Source organism: Geotrypetes seraphini, chromosome 14, assembly GCF_902459505.1.
Source record: "Geotrypetes seraphini chromosome 14, aGeoSer1.1, whole genome shotgun sequence".
Taxonomy (NCBI): Eukaryota; Metazoa; Chordata; class Amphibia; order Gymnophiona; family Dermophiidae; genus Geotrypetes; species Geotrypetes seraphini.
In genome coordinates, this window is record NC_047097.1 from 66,652,280 (window position 1) to 66,679,132 (window position 26,853).

At 42.6% G+C, this 26,853-nt stretch overlaps 1 protein-coding gene across 3 annotated transcripts in view; it reads left to right on the plus strand.

Moving 5' to 3' along the window:
• The first annotated feature begins 1,285 nt into the window (after window positions 1–1,285).
• SV2B (synaptic vesicle glycoprotein 2B) overlaps window positions 1,286–26,853 on the plus strand; it is a 40,385-nt gene continuing 14,817 nt past the window's right edge. For 2 of the 3 annotated variants that reach the window (XM_033920620.1, XM_033920621.1), the window contains exons 1-7: window positions 1,286–2,030; window positions 9,132–9,312; window positions 12,491–12,642; window positions 14,576–14,709; window positions 16,928–17,017; window positions 23,153–23,263; window positions 25,582–25,670. In XM_033920620.1, the coding sequence (XP_033776511.1) occupies window positions 1,487–2,030; window positions 9,132–9,312; window positions 12,491–12,642; window positions 14,576–14,709; window positions 16,928–17,017; window positions 23,153–23,263; window positions 25,582–25,670 (1,301 nt within the window). In that variant the 5' untranslated portion in view covers window positions 1,286–1,486. The remainder of the gene's footprint in view (window positions 2,031–9,131; window positions 9,313–12,490; window positions 12,643–14,575; window positions 14,710–16,927; window positions 17,018–23,152; window positions 23,264–25,581; window positions 25,671–26,853) is intronic. The other variant, XM_033920622.1, reaches the window with a different exon arrangement.

Here is a 26,853-nt window from a genome sequence, read left to right on the forward strand (position 1 = left end):
CATGAGCGTTTTTGGGAGAATGACTTGCTTTTTAAAAAAAAAAATCGCTACTATAACAGCTGTGACAGCAGCCTGTCATTTTTTTAAAATCCACATTTTTAAGAATCTAGACCTCAGATGCCATGTTGGGTAGTAATCCCATAAGAACATAAGAATTGCCGCTGCTGGGTCAGACCAGTGGTCCATTGTGCTCAGCAGTCCACTCACGCGGCGGCCCCCAGGTCAAATACCAGTGCCCTAATTGAGTCTAGCCTTACCTGCGTACGTTCTGGTTCAGCAGGAACTTGTCTAACTTTGTCTTGAATCCCTGGAGGGTGTTTTCCCCTATAACAGCCTCCATAAGAGCGTTCCAGTTCTCTACCACTCTCTGGGTGAAGAAGAACTTCCTTAGTTTGTACGGAATCTATCCCCTTTCAACTTTAGAGAGTGCCCTCTCGTTCTCCCTACCTTGGAGAGGGTGAACAATCTGTCTTTATCTACTAAGTCTATTCCCTTCATTATCTTGAATGTTTTGATCATGTCTCCTCTTTTCAAGGGAGAAGAGGCCCAGTTTCTCTAATCTCTCCCTGTACGGCAACTCCTCCATCCCCTTAACCATTTTAGTCGCTCTTCCCTGGACCCTTTCGAGTAGTACCGTGCCCTTCCTCATGTACGGCAACCAGTGCTGGATGCGGTTTTCCAGATGGGGGTGTACCATGGCCCGGTACAGTGGCATGATAACCTTCTCTGATCTGTTTGTGATCCCTTTCTTAATCATTCCTAGCATTCTGTTTGCCCTTTTTGACGCCGCCACACATTGCGCAGACGGCTTCATTGACTTTTCTACCAGTACTCCCAAGTTTCTTTCCTGGGAGGTCTCTCCGAGTACTGCACCGGACATCCTGTATTCGTGTATATGATTTTTGTTACCGACATGCATCACCTAACACTTATCCATGTTAAACCTCATTTAGGATTCAGAAAACAAATTTCTGGATGTTCATTGACCAGAAGCTATCGCATTTTGCTTGACTTATGATATTACAGTTCTTGACATCTACTTTTCTTTTGTATTCCAAATATAAAATGTTCCTTATTCATATTGTCTAACCTTCCTGCAATTCTGTTACTGCTTTGCTCCTGACATGCACTTTTTCTTTCCCAGGTTGTGGCCCTCCCAACATAAGGAATTGTGAATTAAAGCCCTGAAGCTCTTGGATGAAAAGAGCCAGTGATTCAGATTATACTACACAAGGTCGTCAAACTCTATCCCCATTGCAAGATTCTACAAGAAACAGGGAAACCCAGAAATAAAGTGTTTTATGAAAATCAAAGAAGGCAACATTAAAAACCAAGAGCTTTCCAAAACGTCGAACACAAAGCAGGCTTTTTGCAAATTGACTCATTTCCAATTTGTAAAAAGAGTATGTATGTGTAGTCAAGAGTGAAGGACGCAACAGTCAACATATCTAAATATACACAGATATAATATATACATAAATTAGAAATGGATGATATATATAGGAACAACCCACATCTTTATCAAGGAGCTAGGGATATAGCGAGAGAAGTAAAGCAACAGACCAGCAGCCAAGGAACAGATGAATATGGTAGGCAACATGGCGGTCGTTATGGAGAATATGTACCCAATGATAGTTACTATCGCAGTGAGGATGACCAGAATCAAGATGAAGACGCCCAGAGTGACGCCACCGAAGGCCACGATGAAGATGATGAAATCTATGAAGGAGAATATCAGGGCATCCCACATCCTGATGACATTAAGGTTAAGCATAAAGCCCCCGCCATGGTAGATGATTTTAGAGATCACGCTGACTTAATGGCAGAACGGATGGAAGACGAGCAACAGCTGGCGTACCAGTATGAGAACATAATTCAGGAGTGCGGCCATGGGCGTTTCCAGTGGATGCTTTTCTTTGTCTTAGGATTGGCGTTGATGGCTGATGGAGTGGAGTTATTTGTGGTTGGCTTTGTTCTTCCAAGTGCTGAGAAGGACATGTGCTTGTCTAGCTCAAACAAAGGAATGCTGGGTAAGTGTAATTCCTATATTTTTCTTGTTAACAAATAAGAACAATTTTATTCATAGAACTACCTAAGTATAATTTACACAGTTTTAATAGTTTTCCATGAGACAAGGGAATCTTTATCTAGATTCACTGATATCTACCCAGTTTCTCCTCTGTTCCTCAACTTGCATGAATCCTATTGTTCTCCACAATCTTAGCAGTAATTTCACCCAAACAATTAAAAGTCAATTTTATAAGCTGTGCCTAAATTTAGGCCCCATTTATTCACACTAATTTATAGACTAAGTGCACTTATGTGTATATAATATGTCACTAACTGCCAGATTCTCTAAATGGCAGCCCCCTCCCTTCATGCTGTCCCTCCCTCCTTTCATGCTGTTTCCAAGCTCCCTTCCCTCTCTCCTCCAATGCTGCTTCTCCTCATGACCTCTCTAGCTCCTGACTCCCGCACTTACCTCTTCCCAGGGCCAGCCACTGTAATTGAATCTTTGGGCAGCCAGCAGCAGCAACAGCGTAAGTCTGCTATTGCCAGACAGTCCTCTAAAAAGAAGACATGTCTGCAGGGGGGGTCCTATGAGGTCAACTGCCAGCCTGCCTGCTGGTTGGTTCTCTCTACCACTCCCATTCCTGGCATTTAATGCTTTCACCCTGCTCCCCCCATTGGCATTTTTCCCATTCTAACCCCCTCCCCATCTACCTTCAATTTGTTGTAAAAGTTGCTGGGCGGCAGTGATTCACAGAGCTATCCTGCTGCCGGTCTCGACGTTTTCTCTCCACTGCAGCCCGCCCTCTCTGACAACTTCCTGTTTCCTCTGGGGCAGGCCGCAGTGGAGAGAAGACTGCCAGCTACTGCGGCCCAACAATTTTTACAACAAATTGCAGGTAGATTCTCCCCCCCTATCAACATGGCTTTAGACCCAGCTTCAGCACCAAGTCCCTCCTTGTCTCCCTAATATCAAAGGTGCAACAACTACATTCTCGAAACAAATTCGCTGTTCTGTTACAATTCGACCTCTCTGCTGCTTTCGATGTCGTCCACCACGACACACTACTTTATCAACTTTCCGAGATAGGAATTGATTCCACCGTTCTCAATTGGTTCTCAGACTTCCTTCGCTCTCGCTCCTACATTGTCAACTCTAATGGCACCATGTCCGCTCCTTGGTCTCCTTCTTGCGATGTCCCTCAGGGATCACCCCTATCCCCTATCCTTTTTAATATCTATATGTCCTCATTGAAGCTCTTCCAGCTTTCCCCCCTTGAAATAATCTACACATACGCCGATGATATCCTTGTCCTTCTTGAAACAGACCAGAACCTCACCAACCTCCACGATAACATAACATCCTGCATAATGAGACTCCACTCCTGGTCCCTCTCGGTACAGATGAAACTAAATGAATCAAAAACAAAATTATTCTGGCTCGGCCCAAAGTTAGAACACCTGCCCACCCTCTTCGCACTACCCTCAGGCGCTGCCTTACACCTTGAGTTCTCAAGCAAGGTCCTTGGCATCATTATTGATTCCTCTCTCTCTCTCAACGACCACCTCAACTCCCTGACAAAATCATGCTTTTTCAGCCTCCACATGCTAAGGAAAGCAAGACCCTGCTTCCGCCAAAAACATTTCGCCGTCCTTGTCCAATCCATCATCCTCTCCAAACTTGACTACTCTAATGCCATTTACCTATGCTTAACAAAAAAAAGCCTCCAAAGACTCCAGCTTATTCAGAACACGGCAGCCAAGCTGATCTTTGCAAAACGTAAATCTGACCACGTCTCCCCACTCCTGGCCAATCTTCACTGGCTCCCAGTGATTTCCAGAGTCCAATTCAAATGCTCTTGCCTGGCTTTTAAGATTATTCACGGCATCCTTCCTTCCCTAATCCCATTTTCCTTCAACTCCTCATGCCCTGACTCCACCAGGACCGCCCATAAATTAAATCTGTCCTTCCCCTCCCTACATGGTATTCTCCACGCAGGTAAACTGGGAAAATCACTTCTATTCAAAATCACAGGTCTCTGGGATGTCCTTACTATCCCGCTGCGGAACCTGAGCTCCCTCCATTTATTCCGCAAGCAACTAAAAACCTGGCTCTTCTCTAACATGTAATTTCTTTTTTCCCTTACTTTTCCACTCGATTTATAAACTTATGTAAACCTTTTCCTACCCTTTCTCATTTTTAAGTTCTTGTAAACCGTGCTGAGCTCTACTTCCGTGGAGATGATGCGGTATATAAACTTAAGGTTTAGTTTAGTTTAGGAGAGCAGGAATAATTTGACACAGTCGGGGTTTTTGTGAACAGGTGCCTTGACAACTTGGCTATATCCTAACCTGGCCTGGCAGAATCAAATCCAAGAGCCAAAGGCCTTAAACAACCCTGTTTCCCTTGACTCCTCTGCTTTCATCTCTCTCGACTGTCCGACTTTATATTTATTCCCCTGGACTAAACCAAGGTGAGATCCAAATGATTTTAGTAGAAGCTAAGCTCTTAATTGTCTAGTTTTAGAACAAAAGGGGTTTGATTGCTTTTCAAGAGAATAACTTCTCTGACCTTTTCAATATATCCTAGGCTACTGAATCCAGACCCCTGTGCCTATTTGTAAACTGTCAGCATTAGTTTCTTATGGCTCTATATTAAAGTCAATCTTTCTGTCCTTCCGAAAGCTCCTAATTAAGACTTCGAGTTAGAATCTTATTTTTTTTTCACATCTGGGCTCTGTTTCTGCACTAATTCTCTCTGTATTATAATGCGTCAACATTTGACTCTCTACCTCATACCTTTACAGTACATTTCATTGGTATTTATGGATTGCTAATATGCCCCAGAGGGAGTTCGATGTGATTTACAATTTAGAAAAGCCTGGTCATATCTGGGGATTACATTATTTCATTAGGGTTCATGACACAGATAACTTGGTTTGTGTTCGAATTGCCATAGTGGGACAGACCAAAGGTTCATCAAGCCCGTCAAGTATCCTGTTCCCAACAGTGGCCAACCCAGATCCCAAGTACCTGGAAGAAACCCAAAGAGTAGCAACCTTCCAGAGCTGGGATTGTGATGTCATCATGCCTCATTCCACCAATGCCTAAGAGCCAACCTCATCAGTGATGCCACAATGGCTTGATTGTCCTATACTTGGCTCACATAAGAACATGAGAAGAGCCATATCAGGACAGACCAAAGGTTCATCAAGCCCATCAAGTATCCTGTTCCCAACAGTGGCCAACCCAGATCCCAAGTACCTGGCAGAAACCCAAAGAGTGGCAACCTTCCAGAGCTGGGATTGTGATGTCATAATGCCTCATTCCACCAATGCCTAAGAGCCAACCTCATCAGTGATGCCACAATGGCTTGATTGTCCTATACTTGGCTCACATAAGAACATGAGAAGAGCCATATCAGGACAGACCAAAGGTTCATCAAGCCCGTCAAGTATCCTGTTCCCAACAGTGGCCAACCCAGATCCCAAGTACCTGGCAGAAACCCAAAGAGTGGCAACCTTCCAGAGCTGGGATTGTGATGTCATAATGCCTCATTCCACCAATGCCTAAGAGCCAACCTCATCAGTGATGCCACAATGGCTTGATTGTCCTATACTTGGCTCACATAAGAACATGAGAAGAGCCATACTGGGACAGACCAAAGGTCCATCAAGCCCAGTATCCTGTTTCCAACAGTGGCCAACCCAGGTCCCAAGTACCTAGCTAGATCCCAAGTAGTAAAACAGATTCTATGCTGCTTATTATCATTGGAATAAGCAGTGGATTTTCCCCAAGCTATCTCAATAATGGCCTGCTATCAGACATTCAGAAATTTAAAAGGGTATTGAAAACAACTTTATTTATGGAAGCTTTTTCCTGACTTTTATCTAATGATCGAAATCCTGGAGAACTTTTGATATATGTAAATTATTCTAGAAAAGGGATTAGAGTCAAGATTGTTAGTCAATCTTTGATTTTTAAGTTTTCTCAACTTTGGAATGATCTTCCGCTTCTTATAAGGAGTTCTGGTTCGCTTCAATTTTTTTGGTAAATCTTTAAAATCCACTTTATGTGTTAAACATTTTGAAAACTAATTTTTCTGAAATTTAGCCTCTATTTTGTATGGTTTTTATCTGTTAAGTTAATTATTGTAAACCGAGTCGAGCTTTCTTAGAATGATGACTCGGTATATAAAGCCAAGCCTTAGATTAGATTAAATTGTATTGTTATTTGTGATTGTGTATGTATGTATCATGCGAACTGCTTAGGTTTAAGCGGGGTATACATTTTTAAATAAATAAATAAGCTAACTGATTTCACCACATTCTCTGGCAACGAATTCCAGACTTTAATTACATGTTGTGTGAAGAAATATTTTCTCTGGCTTGTTTTAAATCTACAAGTAGTCCCGGTATTTTGGGCATATAGCTTGGAGAGAAGATTGGCTCTTTCTGGTTTTGTAGTCTTAATATTATAGATTGTGGTATGGGTGTCTCTCTCTTCTGGTTTGTAGGGAGCTTGGAAAGGTGGTTTGTTTCTTGATTGGCTTCTGGCGGTCGTAGCCTGTTTAGGGAGGTGAGGGTAAGGTATTTGCCAAATAGGATTTTAGGCCATTATGAAAGTTTTGGTAAGAGCGGGGTTCCTTAATTATCCTTTACCAACACAATTAAGGAACACCACCTCCTACCAAAACTTTTGTAAAGGCCTAAAAACCTATTTGGAAAATACCTTACTCCCCTCCCCCCCCCAGGCTACGACCAACAGAAGTGGAACAAGAAACAAACCTTCTGTGAAAGTTGAGCCATTCTGTTGCCCTTCAGATTGTGCTGTTTTCTTTCACATCTGTTTTGTTTCTTTATTCAGTTTCACTCCGTATAGTTTTCTTAAGTAAATGTATATTCACGTAAGATCTTCCTTTGCTTTTACCCAGGGCTGGAAATGTTCTGCCCTCAGCAGCCTTATTCTAGTTTATAATATAGCTAAGGGTTCATAGACAACGGCGCGAAAGACAAAAGCGCGCGCCGCCGCGCCACTCTAAATTACAGTTTTTAGGGGCTCCGACGGGGGGTTTTGTTGGGGAACCCCCCCAGTTTACTTAATAGACATCGCGCCGCGTTATGGGGGGCTTGGGGGGTTGTAACCCTCCACATTTTACTGTAAACTGAACTTTTTCCCTAAAAACAGGGAAAAAGTGAAGTTTTCAGTAAAATGTGGGGGGATACAACCCCCCACACCCCCCACAACGCCCCCACAACGCGGCGCGATGTCTATTAAGTAAAGTGGGGGGGTTCCCCCCACGCCCCCCCATTGGAGCGCTAAAAACAGTAATTTAGAGCGGCGCGGTGGCGCGCGCTGCGCTCAATTGTCTGGGCGCGCCTTTGACCTGACACCATAGCTAAGGTATGTTTAATGTTATTCTCACTTCATAGAACTTTAATGTTTCAGGCATTTCCTGCCATGGTGTGTGAGCAATGCATTGTGTGTAATGTAGTCTCATGCATGCTGCAGCCATTCTTTCTTACTGCCAGTGGTTTTTGTTTTTTTTTTCTCTTATGATCTCCTCTCTTTCTCTCAACTGAGCTTGGATCATTTGTCTCACTGATATACTTCCTGGTCACTTTTCCAATATTTGCCCTGATGAGTCAGCAAAGGTATGACCTCTGTCTGCTACATGTTGCCAAGCTCTGTCCCTATTGATCTCGTCTCTTCACCCCCCTAGCCTTATAGGTGTTCACTGCGGATCCTTTGTCTCAGGGTCAGTCACGCTTTTCCTTCCATTCAGAAGCACATGGCTTTCTACTCCCCTCTTTCACCAGGACTTATCTAGTCACCTTAAGCCACTGAAGCACACATATGAATAATTCAGCATTTCATCTCTGGAACGTGGGACACTTTACCACCTAACTACTCTCCCACATCTGCCTCAAAGCTTCTGTTCTTCAAATCTTCACCTTCATCGTCAGCTGCTATATTCAGAAGTCAGCTACTATATTTATTCAAATGACTATATTTATTCAACATAGAAGCTCTTCAGTCTAGTCTTGAATGGCTCTGTGGTTACTTCTGATGTCCAGCGGTAGATGATTCCATAATTGGGGACCTATGAAATAAAAGGCTTTACTTCTAGTAGATCCCCATTTGACTCTCTTTTCTGAAGGGAGTAATTGTCTGCAATCTTGTATTGATCTTAATGTTCTCCTGGGAGAGTAAGGTCTTATTAACGAATATAAATATTCAGGTTGTTGATGATACCGAACCTGATGAGCCAAAGTTAGCATTTTAAATTGTATCCTATAGTAAATAGGCAACCAGTGAAATTTTAGGAATAAAGGTGTGACCCAATCAAATTTCTTCTTAAATCCTAGCATTCAAAATTTTGCTAAGAAAACAGCATAACATAAATCTTTATTTATATACCGCAATAACAAGTCATAAGTGTTTCCATACTATGTCAGCAGGAGAGAGGGATTCCAGAATGCACATTCCAAGGTTGGGATAACAAAGCAGTTCTTTAATGAAAGACCCGACAAGGGCCATGTTTCGACATAAAACGCCTGAGTCAGGGGTCAACTATTGAGATCCACTCTGTTAGTAAAATGCTATTCAACATTCTGAAAGCTGATGAATCAACAGTGTGCCTCACTAACGCTACTTCTCAAACGTCACCACGGCAAATCTTTTGAGGCAGGCCAAAAGTGTTTTTCTTTCCTTTTGGTGTGCCCTGCAGTACCACCATAAAATGAAATGTGCTGTAAAAGAGTGACTCATGGTAAATCAATTTCTTGTTAATACAAAATAAACATCGGCCCCAGGGCTGGCTCAAGGGATGTGGGGCTCTGAGAAAACTTTTGCATTGGTGTCTCGCTGCACCCACAACCTGGTATGTTTCCCTCCACTCTCCTCTCCCTCTCTCTCAAGTCCCCCCCTTCCTGCTGGACCAGTGGAGGCACTAGTAATGAAGAGCACCAAAATTCCAATCTGGCATCCATTCCTCTAGGAGTTTGAAGGTAGACCAGATTGGGATTTTGGCACCCTGAGCCAGGGCCTCATTTGGTTCATAGGTTGAGCCGGCCGATTGGTCCTGTATGCTCTAATGGATGCTGCTTTCTCTTTTTTAGGGTTGATTGTCTACTTAGGAATGATGATGGGATCTTTCCTTTGGGGAGGTCTCGCAGATAAGATTGGAAGAAGGAAATCCCTCGTTGTCTCGCTCATCCTCAATGCTTCTTTCGCCTTTCTCTCCTCCTTTGTTCAAGGATATGGCTTTTTCCTCTTCTGCCGACTTATTTCCGGAGTTGGGTAGGTAACTGCTTTCCATTCTTTACAACAAGACTATATTATATCTTACAGAATACAATTCAATACAATGCATATTCATGCATGTTGTGACTACCCATTAATTTGGCTCAATGTGGGGTACAAACACTAAGGGCTCCTTTTACGAAGGCGCGTTAGGGCCTTAACGCGCACAATAGCACAATAGAATAAATGGGATCCCTACGAGGGTCGAACTGGAATATCGGTCACTAGGTATAGACTTAAGAGGATGGGTCAGTAGGGTGGGCAGACTTGATGGGCTATAGCCCTTTTCTGCCGTCATCTTCTATGTTTCTATGTTTCTATGTTTCTATGTAATCCGGTACGTGCGTAAAAAATGCTAGCGCACCTTCGTAAAAAGAGCCCTAAGAGGCTAGAAGACTTTTAGGAATTACGTAATAAGATATCAATCTACGATAGATTAACCATCCGTTGTAAACTTCTGGAAAAGGAAGGTTTTTAATTTTTTTCCCAAAACATCATATCATCTAATGGCGCCTACAATTAGTTGTGACTCAGTAGAAAATTGTTAATTAAAATATATATATTTTTAAGTTTAACTCTCTTCACAGAGGGAAAACGAAGAACCAGATGACCTTGGTTGTGTAAATATTTGTCTGTGTACACTAGGGCTAATCCATATAAAATATGAATTTGCATAATTTAAAACCAGAGTGAGCCTCTATTGGAAGCCAGTGTAATCTAATTAAAAGCAAGGTCGTTTTATCATTTACTCGCTTTTTTAGAGTAATTAAGGAGAAGTGTTTTGCAATGTTTGTGCTATAGGGAGTGAGGATCCTAACCAAGAAAGCTTTGTTTTTTATCCTTATTTCATTTTAACTTGTAAAGTATCAGCTCATTTTCCAACTCTAAACACTCCTGTATGAAGATTCCATTTTGTTCTAATTCCTGAGGGACTAGCCGTTATACTGACCGCTATAAGGTCATCAGCATAGAAGAAAAGCTGCATGGCAAAATGCTATCTGGCGTGTCAAATCAGCTCCTCATTGGTGTAGCCCAGGGGTAGGCAATTCCAGTCCTTGAGAGCCGGAGACAGGCCAGGTTTTCAGGATATCCACAATGAATATGTATGAGATGGATGTGCATGCACTGCCTCCTTGAGATGCAAATATGTCTCATGCATATTTATTGTGAATATCCTGAAAACCTGGCCTGACTCCGGCTCTCGAGGACCGGAAGTGCCTACCCCTGGTGTAGCCTGACTTTATGAACAGGAAGAGGAGGTCGGAGCATACCACAAGTGATTTTCTGCACCCGCCGGCACCCCAGCTGCCCTCTCCTGCCTTTTGACAGGCGAAAAACCATATTCATGGTTTTTTTTTAATTTGCGGGGGTTCCTGGAACGGAACCCCTGCGAATTTCAGGGGAGTACTGTATATCTATGCTGTTGCTCTAACCCAGGGGTGTCCAATGTCGGTCCTCGAGGGCCGCAATCCAGTCGGGTTTTCAGGATTTCCCCAATGAATATGCATGAGATCTATTAGCATACCATGAAAGCAGTGCATGCAAATAGATCTCATGCATATTCATTGGGGAAATCCTGAAAACCCGACTGGACTGCGGCCCTCGAGGACTGACATTGGACACCCCTGCTAGTCTAACCACTGTGCCACATACTCCCCAGTATATGCAGCATCTTTCATCCTTGCTCACCAGCCCCATGGCCAACAGTTCTCCTCCTGTCATCCCTCTCCAGCATCAAGCCGTATCTCTCCCTCCATTCCTTCCATTTATAGAATGCCCTCAAGAGACATCCCTCTTTGGGAAGAATTTGCACATAAAATGAAAGTTTCCTTAACCCTCAAGTTTCAAGTTTATTTGATATATCGCCTATTGTAATACTAACGGCCTCTTTTACAAAGCCGCACTAGCGGCTGCGCTGCGTTAACGGCCCCGAAGACCATAGAGATTTAAAGGGCTTCGGGGCTGTTGCTGTGCGACAGCCCTAGCGCGGCTTTGTAAAAGAGGCCGTAAGTGATTGTACAAATTATTTAAAATCATGGGGGTACACAACAATAGTACATATTGACAGATACAAAGACAGAACGGACTAACATGGCACAAAAGGACTCTGGGTGAACTGCAAGAAAGTATAGTAAAAGAGAGAGAGCGATAAAGGATAAAACAATGGGGGTGGTAAGGGTTTTATTCAAGCTGTTGTATATCAGCAAGGAAAGGAGAAAGCCAGAAAGTAGGAGATTATATCATTATAAGAACTTAAGAATAGCCTTACTGGGTCAGACCAATGGTCCATCAAGCCCAGTAGCCTGTTCTCATGGTGGCCAATCCAGGTCCCTAGTACCTGGCCAAAACCCAAAAAGTAGCAACATTCCAGAATCCCAAAGAGTAACAAAAGGTTCTAGAACCTCAAAGAGTAGCAACATTCCAGAATCCCAAAGAGTAACAAAAGGTTCTAGAACTCCAAAGAGTAACAAAAGGTTCTAGAACCCCAAAAAGTAGCAACATTCCAGAATCCCAAAGAGTAACAAAAGATTCTAGAACTCCAAAGAGTAACAAAAGGTTCTAGAACCCCAAAAAGTAGCAACATTCCAGAATCCCAAAGAGTAACAAAAAATTCTAGAACCCCCAAAGAGTCTCAAGATTCCAGGCAGAATCTCAAAGAAGAGCAAGATTCCGGAACTCCAAAGAATAGCAACATTCCATGCTACCAATCCAGGGCAAGCAGTGGCTTCCCCCATGACTTTCTCAATAACAGACTATGGACTTTCCCTCCAGGAACTTGTCCAAACCTTTCTTAAAACCAGCTACGCTATCCGCCCATTGTTCAAAGGCATCTCTCTATATAAAAAGTTTTAAGAGCTCCTTTAAATTTATCTAAGCTTTCTTCCTCTCTAATGTAAGGGGGGGGGGAGAGTATTCCAAGTGAGGGAAGCAACATGTGTTTTTTATGGCTCTTATGGGAGATCTGCATTTCCAAATGCCTGTTACCTTGGCACTGTTGCTCTCGTTCAACGTCAAGTTCCGTAATGCAGCCATCTCACCATCTTCCAATTAAAGGGTTAAACAACCTGGGAAATGGCACAACATGAAAAATAGTTGAGCTGAATTCCCGTCGTAAACACGCAACTTAACCTGTTTAACAATAACCCTTAATCTGTTCTTTTTCTTTTGTCTTCAGTATCGGCGGATCTCTTCCCATCGTATTTGCGTACTTCTCTGAATTTCTCTCTCGTGAAAAAAGGGGGGAGCACCTCAGCTGGCTCTGCATGTTCTGGATGTTTGGTGCCCTGTACGCATCGGCGATGGCTTGGAGCATTATTCCACACTACGGTAAGGGACGGCCGCTCATTACAGAAAGGACTTGCATTATATAATAGTTTTAAGCAGCTGTGATGTATGGTTTCTTGGAACACAGTGCTGTATAGAAACTAAGTACGAGGAACCACTGAAGAGAATGATGTGGAGCCACGAAACTCACAAGTTATTCCACACTTTTCATTTCAATGAGGCAAATGCTTCTAGTAAATGGGCACAAGAATAGAGAAACCAAGCCATTGCAACATCACCGATGAGGATGGCTCTTAGGCATTGGTGGAATGAGGCATTATGACATCACAATAGGAGGGGCTGCTGAAAAGTTATCAGGCCAACCAAAGAAGAGAATGATGTGGAGCCACGAAACTCACAAGTTATTCTACACTTTTCGTTTCAATGAGGCAAATGCATCTAGTAAATGGGCACAAGAATAGAGAAACCAAGCCATTGTGACATCACTGATGAGGTTGCCTCTTAGGCATTGGTGGAATGAGGCATTATGACGTCACAATAGGTGGGGGCCGCTGAAAAGTTCTCAGCCCAACCAAGAAGAGAATGATGTGGAGACACGAAACCTATAAGTTTCTTGATGTTTTCGTTTCAATGAGGCAAATTCATCTAGCAAATGGACACAAGTGTAGGGAAACCAAGCCATTGTGACATCACCAATGAGGTTGGCTCTTAGGCATTGGTGGAATGAGGCATTATGACATCACAATAGGAGGGGCCGCTGAAAAGTTCTCAGGCCAACCAAGAAGAGAATAATGAAACGTCAAAGTTATTGCACACTTTTCTTGACACTTTTCGTTTCATTTCATATCACTGAGAACTTTACGGCAGCACCTCATAAATGTAGCTAGTTACTGTAGTTAAGTAAACATTTCACTTGTAAAGAAGTTCAGGATATTTGTTACTTTTATGAAGTAATATTTCCACCAATTTTTACTACTTTTATTTAAGAACATAAAAATTGCCGCTGCTGGGTCAGACCTGTGGTCCATCGTGCCCAGTAATCCGCTCTCGCGGCGGCCCTTAGGTCAAAGACCAGCGCCCTAACTGAGACTAGCCCTACCTGCGTACGTTCCGGTTCAGCAGGAACTTGTCTAACTTTGTCTTGAATCCCTGGAGGGTGTTTTCCCCTATGACAGACTCCGGAAGAGCGTTCCAGTTTTCTACCACTCTCTGGGTGAAGAAGAACTTCCTTACGGAATCTATCCCCTTTCAACTGTAGAGCAGAAGTGAGATGTAAAATCTCAATTCTTCAGTAAACCAACTGAAAAAGCAAAACTGTGAACAGGATTTTGCAAGTGCCAACATCCTCGCTGAAACAATGGATCATCTCCTCCTAAACTTTGCTGTTCAATAGCCTAGAAGAATAGTGGAGTTCCTTATGTTGCTGAATGCCAAACAGAGCAGCAACGAGTTGGATCACTTTGAAGCGGAGATGATGCTGAAGCTGGTTGCAATTCTTCATTTCCGGAGAGAAATGTCTCCACTACAACAGACTGCTGGTCATCCCTTGGAAAATTTTACATTTAAAAAAAATAAATCTTTATTGATTTTCAAGTAGTAACAGTGCATTACATATGAAGCTGAATATATAACAAATCAAGAAAAGCACTTTGAACTTACAAATAATTGAAAGTAATATTTTCCCCACCCCTTTATTTAATCAATAATAAAAACAGTGCGGGATTCAAACCCACAACCTCAGGGGTGCCGAGGCTGTAGCTCTAACCACTGCGCCACCCCCCCCCCCCCCCCCATATTTGCTTGGACTATCCAGGGCATGTTCAAAGAACTGAAGAGAGCCACACTATTGCATAGTATTGTCCAATGAGCATAGTCCGTTTTTAAGGATTTGGCCCTTTTAATTGCAAGTCTGTGCATGTGTTCTTGAGACCGCACTCTTCGGATCATGACGGCATCCTATGTTCTTCATTTGCAGGCTGGGGATTTAGCATGGGAACCTCGTACCATTTCCATAGCTGGAGGGTGTTTGTAGTGATATGCGCTCTGCCCTGCATAGCATCCATAATTGCTCTCAAATTTATGCCAGAGTCCCCCCGATTTCTACTTGAGGTAAGGTGATTCTTTTAAAGACATTGATCTCTAGAAATTAAAATCTATTTATCTGAAGGTAGAATGCATTTTAAATTTAACTGTGAACACATTTGCAAGGTATAAAATGTACATGTTTTGTGACTGTAATATTACATGGGAACATGGGTGTCAGGTCAAAAGCACGCCGGGACAAAGGCGCAGGCAGACAATTGAGCGCAGCACGGAGGTGCGCGCCGCAGAAAATTACTGTTTTTAGGGCTCCGACGGGGGTGTGTGGGGGGGAACCCCCCCCCCACTTTATTTAATAGAGATCGCGCCACGTTGTGGGGGGTTTGGGGGGTTGTAACCCCCCACATTTTACTGAAAACTTCACTTTTTCCCTGTTTTTAGGGGAAAAGTTAAGTTTACAGTAAAATGTGGAGGGTTACAACCCCCCAAACCCCCCACAACGCCGGCGCGATCTCTATTAAGTAAACTGGGGGAGCTCTCCAACAAAACCCCCCGTCGGAGCCCCTAAAAACTGTAATTTTCTTCGGCGCGCGCCTCCGTCTTGCGCTCAGTTGTCGGAGCGCGCCTTTGTCTTTCGCGGGGTTGTCTATGAACCACTTTTGAGCACCACTTACTGAATCTATTCCTGTGGGTGTTATTTCACCCCAGGTCCCAATTATTCAATGGAACCTAGTTATCAAGAATGTGCATTAATAGTAAAATAACAGGTGTTAACTATAGCAGAACTTATCCCTTCCTCCCCCCCCCCCTCGCTTTCACAAAACAGCAGAAGCGTTTTTTTAGCGCAGGCCGGCACGCTGAATGCTCTGCACTGCTCCTGATGCTGTCGGGAGCAGCATAAAGCATTTAGCGTGCCGGCCTGCGCTGAAAACCGCTTCTGCGGATTTATAAAAAGGGGGGTTAGTAACTTAACCATAAATCTAATTGTTTAGAAACTTGTAGCCCAGTAATACTTAAGACTAGAAATGAATGGAATTGTGTACTCTCTTCCATATTATCTTCAGAAGAAACTAGGATAAGAACATAATAATAATAATAACTTTATTCTTCTATACCGCCACAATCTTGCGACTTCTAGGCGGTTAACATTCAAGAGAGCTGGACATTCAGCGACTTACAATATGTAGAAGGAGTACAGAGTACAGAGATTATTAGAAATCAAAATTACAAAATATTATGTTTGCTAAGAATTTCGGAGCGGACATGTAAAGAAAAATCGCTGCTTTCCTGAAAAAACAGCCTTATTGGGTCAGAACAATGGTCTTCAAGCCCAGTAGCCTGTTCTCACGGTGGCCAATCCAGGTCATTAGCACTTGGCCAAAACCCAAAGAGTAGCAACATCCCATGCTACCGACCAGGGCAAGCAGAAGCTCTCCCCATGTCTAAATAAGAGACTATGGACTTTTCCTCCAGGAATTTGTCCAAACCTTGCTTAAAACCAGATTCCTGTAGATGACTTTTGGCTTGTTCATGCTATGAACCTTTATTTTAGAAGTCCACAAACAGCGGGGATTGAATGATGACCTTCAGTCAGGTACCCAGTTCTGATAAAAGTCAATTCATTGTAAGAACATTTTTGGCATACGTAATCTCGACACTCCGAGTGTTTTGACATAATAATATGTCTTCCTCAGGAGTCTATAAAAAAAAAAAAATATATATATATATATATATAATACAATTGCAAATTTTTACTATAAAATATTAATTACAACAATAAAACAAAAAATAATTTTAAATCTAAAAGCGTGATAATTTCTAACGGTACTCATAAACATTCAGATAAAAACAAATTAAAAAGTGGAGAATTAAGACAGACATGGGGTGTGAAAAAAACATATTATCCCAATGATAAGCCACATATGGTGATAAGATAGATATATACTAATACAACCTTTTTCAGACAGAGGCCACAAGAGCTATATCAGCTACACAGAATAAAGGAAATTAAGGTGAGATGAAGGAGCATCCACCCATACAGGGCTCCTTTTACTAAGGTGTGCTAGTGTTTTTAGCGCACGCATGAAATTACCGCACACTGCACCGCACGGTACGCTTCTAGAATAAGCTCAATGCTGGCGTTAAGGTCTAGCACACGTGTCAATTTAGCACGCGCTATTCCGCGCATTAAGTAAAAGGAGCCCAAAGTTTCGCCAAAATATCGTCTCTGATTCTGGTTGTTGATGTTTTGTGTTTTTTTTTTTTTGCTCGACTTTTATTCTAAAAGACAGGAAAGCACGATGAAGCCTGGATGATTCTGAAGAGGGTTCATGACACCAACATGAGAGCAAAGGGTGAGCCGGAGAAAGTGTTTACCGTAAGTCTACTGTCACTATGACATGTTTTCATTCTGCGATAAAAGAAGAGTGCCAGCATTTGTTATTAAAGTACGGGCGATCAATATTGTTTAGTGCCAAACGTCTTGCGAGTGTGAGGGTATTAACGTTGCCCTAGTTCTGGAAATTTCTTTCCCCGGTGGAAGGAAAAGCAGAGGCAGTGCTGCTCTCTGTGGGACTCGAGCTAAGTGTTTTAGCTCCCTGGCAGGGTTCAAATCCAAGCTAAAGGCCCACTTTTTTGGAAACTGCCTTCAACTCTTAACTCCCCCTCATTGCTGTCAGATATCTAGACCCGCTATAACCTCCCCTGAAATGTCCTGTCTAAATTAGATTGTAAGCTCTTCTGAGCAAGGACTGTCTATTGTATGTAAAAATGTACAGCACTGCGTATGCCTTTTAGCGCTATAGAAATAATAAATAGTAGTAGCAAAACAGGCCATTAAAGATTCATCTACCTTTTGAATACTTAAGGAATTGCTTAGGCGAACTAAAAATCCTATAATCTCACAAAGGCCAACAACTAGACCGTCTGCAAACCTTATGGATAATATTTTTTCCTCTTTGTTTTGGTTTTTTTGGTTAGCCCAGGGGTAGGCAATTCCAGTCCGCGAGAGCCAGAGCCAGGTCAGGTTTTCAGGATATCCACAATAAATATGCATGAGATAGATTTGCATCTCAAGGAGGCAGTGCATGTAAATCCATCTCATACATATTCATGGTGGATATCCTGAAAACCTGACCTGGCTCCGGCCCTCAAGGACTGGAGTTGCCCACCCGCTGGTCTAGTCCAGGGGTAGGCAAATCGGATCCTCGAGAGCCGGAGCCAGGCCAGGTTTTCAGGATATCCACAATAAATATGCATGAGATAGATTTGCATCTCAAGGAGGCAGTGCATGCAAATCCATCTCATACATATTCATGGTGGATATCCTGAAAACCTGACCCACCCGCTGGTCTAGTCCAGGGGTAGGCAAATCCGGTCCTCGAGAGCCGGAGCCAGGCCAGGTTTTCAGGATATCCACAATAAATATGCATGAGATAGATTTGCATCTCAAGGAGGCAGTGCATGCAAATCCATCTCATACATATTCATGGTGGATATCCTGAAAACCTGACCTGGCTCCGGCCCTCAAGGACTGGAGTTGCCCACCCGCTGGTCTAGTCCAGGGGTAGGCAAATCCGGTCCTCGAGAGCCAGAGCCAGGCCAGGTTTTCAGGGTATCCATAATAAATATGCATGAGATAGATTTGCATCTCAAGGAGGCAGTGCATGCAAACCTATCTCATACATATTCATGGTGGATATCCTGAAAACCTGACCTGGCTCCGGCCTCGAGGACCGAAGTTGCCTACCCCTGGTTTAGCCCTTTTGATGACCAGTTCTTCAGTTTTGGATCAATTTGGCCTGTGAGACCTGAGGTTCCTTGTGTGTGACAATACCTTGAATGCTTAATATAAATGTCTGCTTAATGATTAACCTGATGGTTATTTTCTTGAGAATACCATTCATGCTTTTTTATATGGTCCTAGAAGGCTTATCCAAAGCATAACTTCCAGAGACCAGTAGGAGGCAAAGGACAGATAGGTTGGACCCAGCAGCATAGCAAAGGAAGGAGGCACCTGGGCCCTGCACTCTTCCCCGCAGCACATGTTCCCCCTCCCTGCCCCGCTTACCTCTTCAAATCTTCACCAGTAGCATCTCTTACCTGCTGCTTGCGCCAGCCTTAGCTCTCCCGCTGATGTCACTTCCTGATCTCTATGAACAGGAAGTAGCATCAAAAGGAAAGCAGAGGCCAGCGCAAGCAGCAGGTAGGAGATGCTGCCGGCTGCCGGTGAAGATTTGAAGAGGTGGGTGGGCAGAGAGGAGGTGTAGGTGCTGGTGCCTCCGCCAAGATGGCATCCAGGATGGTCTGTCCTCCTGTTCCCTCTTGCTACACCACTGGTGGCACCCTGAATTACACAAAATAGCGAGATTGATAGGCAACAAAATCTAAGCTCTTACATTTAGTTCACTGTTCCTTCTAAACTAAGCCGGAGTCCTCCAATTGCATCCCTTCCAGTGGGTGGTGGTGCTTCAAGCTTGTGCTTTTAATTGCTAGGGACAGGTAGTTTCCCCTGGAGTCCTGCAGAGTTTTCATAGAAACATAGAAACGTGATGGCAGATAAAGGCCGAATGGCCCATTCAATCCTCCCATCTACAGCGTCCACTATCTCCTCCTCTCCCTAAGAGATCCTACGTGCCTGTCCTACGCTTTCTTGAATTCAGAATTGTCATTCATTTGCACCAGTCATAATAGGTATATCTTTTAATTTCTTCTGTCCTTCCAGCAATTCCCTATTTTTCTAAGCTACTTCTCACCTTCATTCTATGACACCAGCTCCCAGGCAATTTTGACCACGCCACCATTTATTTATTTAGGTATTTATATACCGCCTATCAAGGTTATTTAAACGGTTTACAATCAGGTACTCAAGCATTTTCCCTATCTGTCCTGGTGGGTGACAGGTCAAAAACGCGCAAGACAATCGCGCGCGGACAAAAACGCGCAGACAACTCAGCGCTAAGACAATGGCGTTCACAGACAATTGCGCTAAAGACAATTACGCGCAACTATATCTCCACGCAAGACAATTCAGCGCAACCATAACTGAGCGCAAGACAATTTAGCATAAGATAACTGAGCGCAATGACAATTCAGCGCATTCAGCGCGCCACTAGAGGCTGCTTGGCGAACGAAGGACACTCGTACGTACAGCACATTAACACGCCATGTTAACACGTGATCACGTCAACGCGTGTTCAGTATGATTCCCTTGACTCTTTGCGTTTTCAATATAAGTCACGTAAATGCATTTTCGTTACTATGGTTACGTTTCCTCATTATATATATTCTCCGAACAGCATTTAAATATAAGTCACGTGAATGCATTTTCGTTACTATGGTTACGTTTCCACATTATATATGTCCTCCGAACAGCCCGCCTTCCTTTCGCTGCCTGACCGTGTCCGTTATAGGTAAAGATCTGGTTTTGCTAGTACTTGATCTATAACGAATATTTGTTTTGCGCGGATTATCGGCGCTCAGTTGTCTTGCACTGAGTTGTCTTACGCTGAATTATCTTGCGCTGAGTCTTGCGCTCACTTGCCGGTGCTCAGTTGTCTTGCGCTCACCTACCGGCGCTGAGTTGTCTTGCGCTCACTTGCCGGCGCTGAGTTGTCTTACGCTGAATTATCTTGCCGGCGCTGAGTTGTCTTGCGCTCAGTTGTCCCGCTCGTGCACATTTCGCAAAATAATTTGCGCTCAATTGTCTTGCGCTCAAATGTCTTATGCTCAGTTGTCTTTGCGCTCACTTGTCTTAATGCTCAATTGTCTTCCGCTCATTTGTCTTGCGCTCAGTTGTCTCGCGCTGAGTTGTCCACGCCTTTTTGTCTTGCGGGCAATTGTCTATGAACTGTCCTGGTGGGCTCACAATCTCACAAGCCTCAAATGTCTGACTAGTATCGCCAATCTAGGCCTAGGAAACTCTCCCATATCCAGGATAAATCTCATTGACCACTAAGGAGGCACCTGGGGCCCACTACTTCCCCTTCCTCCCCCCCCCCCATGACTCCTGTGCACCACTTCCTCCTAATACTGAGTTTTCCCAATCTCTCTCTTCATCTCAAACCATGTAACCCCTCGCCACCATGTCATTCACTTTTTGAACTCACCACCTCACCCTCCCTTTTGACCTCCACCCTCTCATCAGATCTAAAGCTTTAACTCTTTCTGCCTCTCATTCAGCCATCCCCACTCTTCCTGTGTGCATCTTGACTGTAGGATGCCCCCTCCCCCCTCCCCTGATGCCTCTCCCACACTCCTCTTGCTGTTTGCTGGGAACATCAGTCCCAATCCTGGTCCTCCCAATCACCGTACTCATGCGGGTCACACCATCATGTAACCAATCTTATTTCTATTCCGCTCCACCCCTCCTCCTCTCTGCCTTTCTCATGTGCTCTCTGGAATGCCGGCTCTGTCTTCAACAAGCTTACCTTCATCCATTATCTCTTTATCTCTCAAACGCTCCACCTGCTGGCACTAATTAAGAAAGCAGGATACAATTCTTAGCAGATTGGGGGACTAAAACATATGGTTGTCCTGAGAATACTAGAGAATGACACGGTGACAAAATTCATCACCGTTCCCGTCCCCGCAGATAACTGCGGTAAACCATTTTCATGTCATTCTTTAAGGAGAGAGGGAAGAATCAGAGTATGAATGGCCACAACCACTGACCCTCAAGCTTTGCTTTGAAGAATGCTGGTGTAGAAGGACTGAGGTTGAAACAGACACTACAGAATGACAGTCTCTGGTATCCAGAGCAGATATTGTGATGTCATAATGCCTCATTCCACCAGTGCCTAAGAGCCAATCACATCAGTGATGTCACAATGGCTTCATTATCCTTGGCTCCCATAAGAATCAGAGTATGAATGGCCACAACCACTGACCCGCAAGCTTTGCTCTGAAGAATGCTGGTGTAGAAGGACTGGGGTTGAAACAGACACTACAGAATGACAGTCTCTGGTATCCAGAGCAGATATTGTGATGTCATAATGCCTCATTCCACCAGTGCCTAAGAGCCAATCACATCAGTGATGTCACAATGGCTTCATTATCCTTGGCTCACATAAGAATCAGAGTATGAATGGCCACAACCACTGACCCACAAGCTTTGCTTTGAAGAATGCTGGTGTAGAAGGACCGAGGTTGAAACAGACACTAGAAAATGACATGGGATTATTTCCCGCGGTTATCCGCGGGGACGGGAACGGTGATGAATTTTGTCACCGTGTCATTCTCTAAATACTAACTAAAAGTAGGACTGGCTATAGTCCTTCATCCTTAAACAGTAAACGACACAACACGCAAAACCATCTACTCAGTAGTTGCGCCAACACTGTGGAACGCACTTCCCCTTACCCTAAAATGTTTTTCAGTTGATAATCGCCATCTAGAATTTTTTTCTTTTTTTACTGACATCGAAGTATGATTTAAAGCTTGTTTGTACTTGTGAATTGCTTAAATTTGTGCTCTATCCCATTTTAACAGGGAGGATTAACGATGTCTCGATATGTCTATGTTATACGTGATAATCGGAGGGAAAAAGATTCTATGTATGTCATTTGGAAACCGCATAGTTGTATGCAGTATATACATTTTTAAATAAATAAATAAACTTTAAAATTAATTTTAAAACTTTTCTCTTTAAAGACACTTATGAGATTTATGATTGATAATGGAAAATATATATATACAAAAAGGAAAGGTGTTTGCTCCAGTCAACCCACTTCCCTGATGTTTTTCCCTGTATCTCTTCCTTTTAGTTTAATATTGTATCCTTATCCTTTCTCCCCTTATTTCAATTTACTTATAGTTTTTTTTGTCATTCCCCTGATTTTAACTAATTTTTTAAACATTGTATAGATGTAAACCGCTTTGGTTTGTAAAAGCGGTATATCAAGACTTCTTAAACTTGAAACTTAAAGGGCCATGAGGCCTCTTCTCATGGATTACTGACTGTTCACCTATGACGTAAATTTGGTAACTTCTACCCCTGTAGAATGAATAGGCAGGTAATGGTTCTCCAGCCTAGGATTGTTACCCTCTAATAAGTGGATTCTTCTCAGGAGCAGTGTCTTCAAATGGGTTAGTTTTGCACATACTGTAGGGCCAATGCAGAGAGATTCTATGGACTGCAGTGTACGGTTAATTCCCTCATATTGCAGACTGACCACATCTAGTGCAGGAAGCAATGCATGGGGTCTGCAAGGTCTGATTCACAATCCTGTTCAGGATAAAGAGGGCAAGACACTCACAAGTTTTGCTCTCAGCCACCCCCTAATTCCGTCCTACCCTCCACTGACCTGGAACCCATTCATGATGTAGATGGCAGTCAGTGATGGTCTCGGGCTGGAGTGTTCCCCTTTTGCTGCTGCCCAGGACAGATATATGTTTAGCTGTTCCTTTAGCATACCCCACGCACTGCTTCTACAAATCCATCATGTCACAACATAAAATGTTCTGACAGGGGGCAAAGTTGTTCAGGTTTAATGCTTTGATTCTGTTTTTTCAGGTCTCCCACATCAAAACTCCAAAGCAAATAGATGAGTTTATTGAAATTCAAAATTCAACAGGGACATGGTTTCAACGTTGGTTTGTCAGAATCATGACTACAGCCAAACAGGTATGAACTTGACTTTTCTATTACAGATGAGTTTTGTCCGAACTTATGAACCTCCCTTATTGAAATTCTAAATCTGGTGGCTCTTGGGTTTTGGCCTCTGCACAGGAAACATGAGGCCAAGGCTTTCTTGCCATGGTGGATAGAAGAATTTGACTGCACAGCATTTGTGATGTGTTGGATTCTTGAAGAAACTGAGAGTCACACTTTTTATGGTTGCTCAATGGTGGAGGAATCTTCTCTTTGGTCAACAGAGAAGCTCAGTTCTGTGAATTGAAAGGAACAAGAGTTGCTCTATGACATAGTAGGTGCTGAAAAGTTCAATGTTGGAGGAATCTTCCCTTTGGTCAACAGAGAAGCTCAATTCTGTGAATTGAAAGGAACAAGAGTAAAACAAACAAATTTCCTTAAATACAAATGTTATTAGGTGCATTTTTAGGTATTTGTTTTCAATATTTTGTCTGAGTTTTACCTCCTTTAATCAGGGATGCCCAGTCTATCCTAGGAGAAAATTGATCTTTTATATGAGATCCAGACTAATTTGTTCCTTCCAACAGACTTTTTTTTTACAATTATTGTTGGGTTAGATTTGATAAGCGATATTACCAAAGGGCTGTTGGATAAGATTTGCCTCTTTGTGGATGATACCAAAATCTGCAATAGAGTAGACATCCCCAGATGGTGTGAATAACATGAAGAAAGACCTGGCAAAGCTTGAAGAATGGTCTGAAATTTGGTAGCTAAAATTTTATGCTAAGGTCATGCATTTGGGCTGCAAAATCCCAAGGGAACAGTACAGTCTAGAGCAAGGGTGTCCAACCTGTGGCCCCGTGAAGTATTTTGTGCGGCCCCGGTCAAGGGCGATGCATTGTTTTCCTCTGCTGCCCCAGGATGTTTACCATCTTGCCTGCTCCCTCCTCTGTCTTGCTGCAGCGTTTGCGTGGCCCCAGAAACATTTTTTTCAGCCAATGCGGCCCAGGGAAGCCAAAAGGTTGGACACCCCTGGTCTAGAGGGTGAAGAACTTAGGTGCACAACAGAAGAGCGGGACTTGGGTGTGATTGTATGTGATGATCTTAAGGTGGCCAAATAGGTTGCATAGCTGACTGCGAAAGCTAGAAGGATGCTAGGGTGCATAGGGAGAAGTATGGCCAGTAGGAAAAAGGAGGTATTGATGCCCCTGTATAAGACTCTGGTGAGACCTCATTTAGAATATTGTGTACAATTCTGGAGGCTGCATCTTTAAAAAGACATAAAAATGATAGAGTTGGTCCAGAGGAGGGCTACTAAAATGGTGCATAGTTTTTGTCATAAAGCGTATAGGGACAGACTTAAAGATCTCAATATGTATAGTTTGGAGGAAAGGAGGAAGAGGGGAGATAAGATAGAGACGTTTAAATAGCTACGTAATTTAAATGCGCTTGAGTCGAGTCTCTTTCATTTGAAAGGAAGCTCTGGAATGAGAGGGCATAGGATGAAGTTAAGAGGTGATAGGCTCAGGAGAAATCTAAGGAAATACTTTTTTACAGAAAGGGTGTTAGATGCGTAGAACAGTCTCCCGGAAGAGGTGGTGGAAACAGAGACTGTGTCTGAATTCAAGTCTTATTTTATGTCACTGGTTCTCAGTCAGATTTTGTGTGTTTACACTGCTTTCTGTATATTTCTTGAAATATTCAATAAAAATCATTGAACAAAAAAAAAAAAAAAAAAAAAAAAAAAAGAAAGCATGGGAGAGGTAGATAATGGTTACTGCAGATGGGCAGTCTGGAAGGGCCATTTGGCCTTTATCTGCCCTCACGTTTCTATGTTTTTACTTGTTTGAATGAGGTTGCAATTTATGTAGTGGTGTAGCATAGTAACATAGTAGATGACGGCAGATAAAGACCCGAATGGTCCATTCAGTCTGCCCAACCTGATTCAATTTAAATTTTATTTTTTTTTTAAATTTTTACTTCTGTGTTTGTGGCCCAAAACTGGAATGTAGTTCCACCAGATATCCAGTTTGAAGCAAATTATAAACGATTTTGGAAGATACATAAGGCATGCTTATTCTATAGGGCTTTTTCTTTAGATGTTTGATGTTTAGTTGTTTTATGATTAGATGGAGAGGTGGGTGGATTGGGGAAAGGTAGAGGAGAAAACTGTAGATATAATTTTACACTATTAACAAGATTAAGTATTATTTCTGGGCTTAATGGCCTATTAGTTGAGCTGCTTTGGTTTTATTGACAACTGGATCATAATTTGTTCCCACCTTCCTTTATTTTTTTTAAATTTGGTGTCCTGTTCATAACATATAAAGCATCTCAATTCTGATTTTTAGGTCTGGGAGAACATATTGTTCTGCTTCACAGGCCAGTATAGACGGAACACATCGTTTTTGACAGTGGTTTGGTTTACCCTGGCATTAAGGTAAGTTCTTCCCTACCATTTCTTAATGTCAGTTTTGCTCTTAATAGTTCGGAGCTTGTGTTACTTGAAATGAACGAAAATATTAATTTATCTACCTTATAATTTCTTGAGGAGATGATTCTATAAAAGGTGTCTAAAGTGAAGTGCCTCTTAGGCACCAAACTTTATTGGCAAAATACCCTTAACAGGCTCAATAATATAATTGTTTAAAAAAAAAAATTAATCGAGCGATAGGCACCTATCCAATTCTATAAAAAATAGGTGCTTATCGCATGTTGCTTAGCAGCTCCTAATGCCTAAGTGGGCATTTCTATGGGCAGAGCATGACTTAGGTGCTGCTAAGCGTGATTCTCCAACTCAGGCGCCTGAAACGTAAACCTTTAAAACCCTCGCCTACATGTATTTCTTTCTTTCGATTTCTATCCCGTTCTCCACTAGCTGCGATTCTGTCAATGGCATCTAAGTGTGATTGGCATGTGAGTGGTGACATATTTTTTATAGGCAGAGGCCGATTTAGGCGCAGTTTATAGAATCAACCCCTAAACACTGATTGAATTAGGGTTCTATGTATTATATGAAATATTGCCTACTGTGCATATGTATACATGTAAAGGAATCGGCTTTAAAAAAATTGCTCAGTTCATAAGGGGATCTTTTTACTAAACTGCGGCAAAAAGTGGCCTTGGCATGACCTTCTGCGGGTCTTTTCTGTACACTAAGGCCATTTTATTATTATTTTTTTTTACTACAGCTATAAAATGGCCAATTTACTATTTTTCTCAATGGCCATGTGCTAATGTTAACACCAAACAAATGGACCCAGATGTATGTCAAAAAAAACTATTAATCAAATCACGATTTGTGTTGTAAGATTTGTTCAGTTCTCATACATACACACAAAAGACTGAAAAACAAAAGAAATAATAAAGTGAAATGTGGAGAAAAACAGACCTCAATAAACAGCTCTTGAACTAATACAGAATTCACTAGAGCTCAAATTCACAGGTCTGAAAAAAAAACAAAAAACAACTCCACTTACATCAAAAACAAAAGCGTTCATCCATAACTTCAGTCCATGTTTCTTTGTGAAAGTCCACAAACAACTAACTTATAAATATACAGTATAATGGGAACAGTGATGTATAATGCCCCTGTATCGCTCCATGATGCAACCTCATCTGGA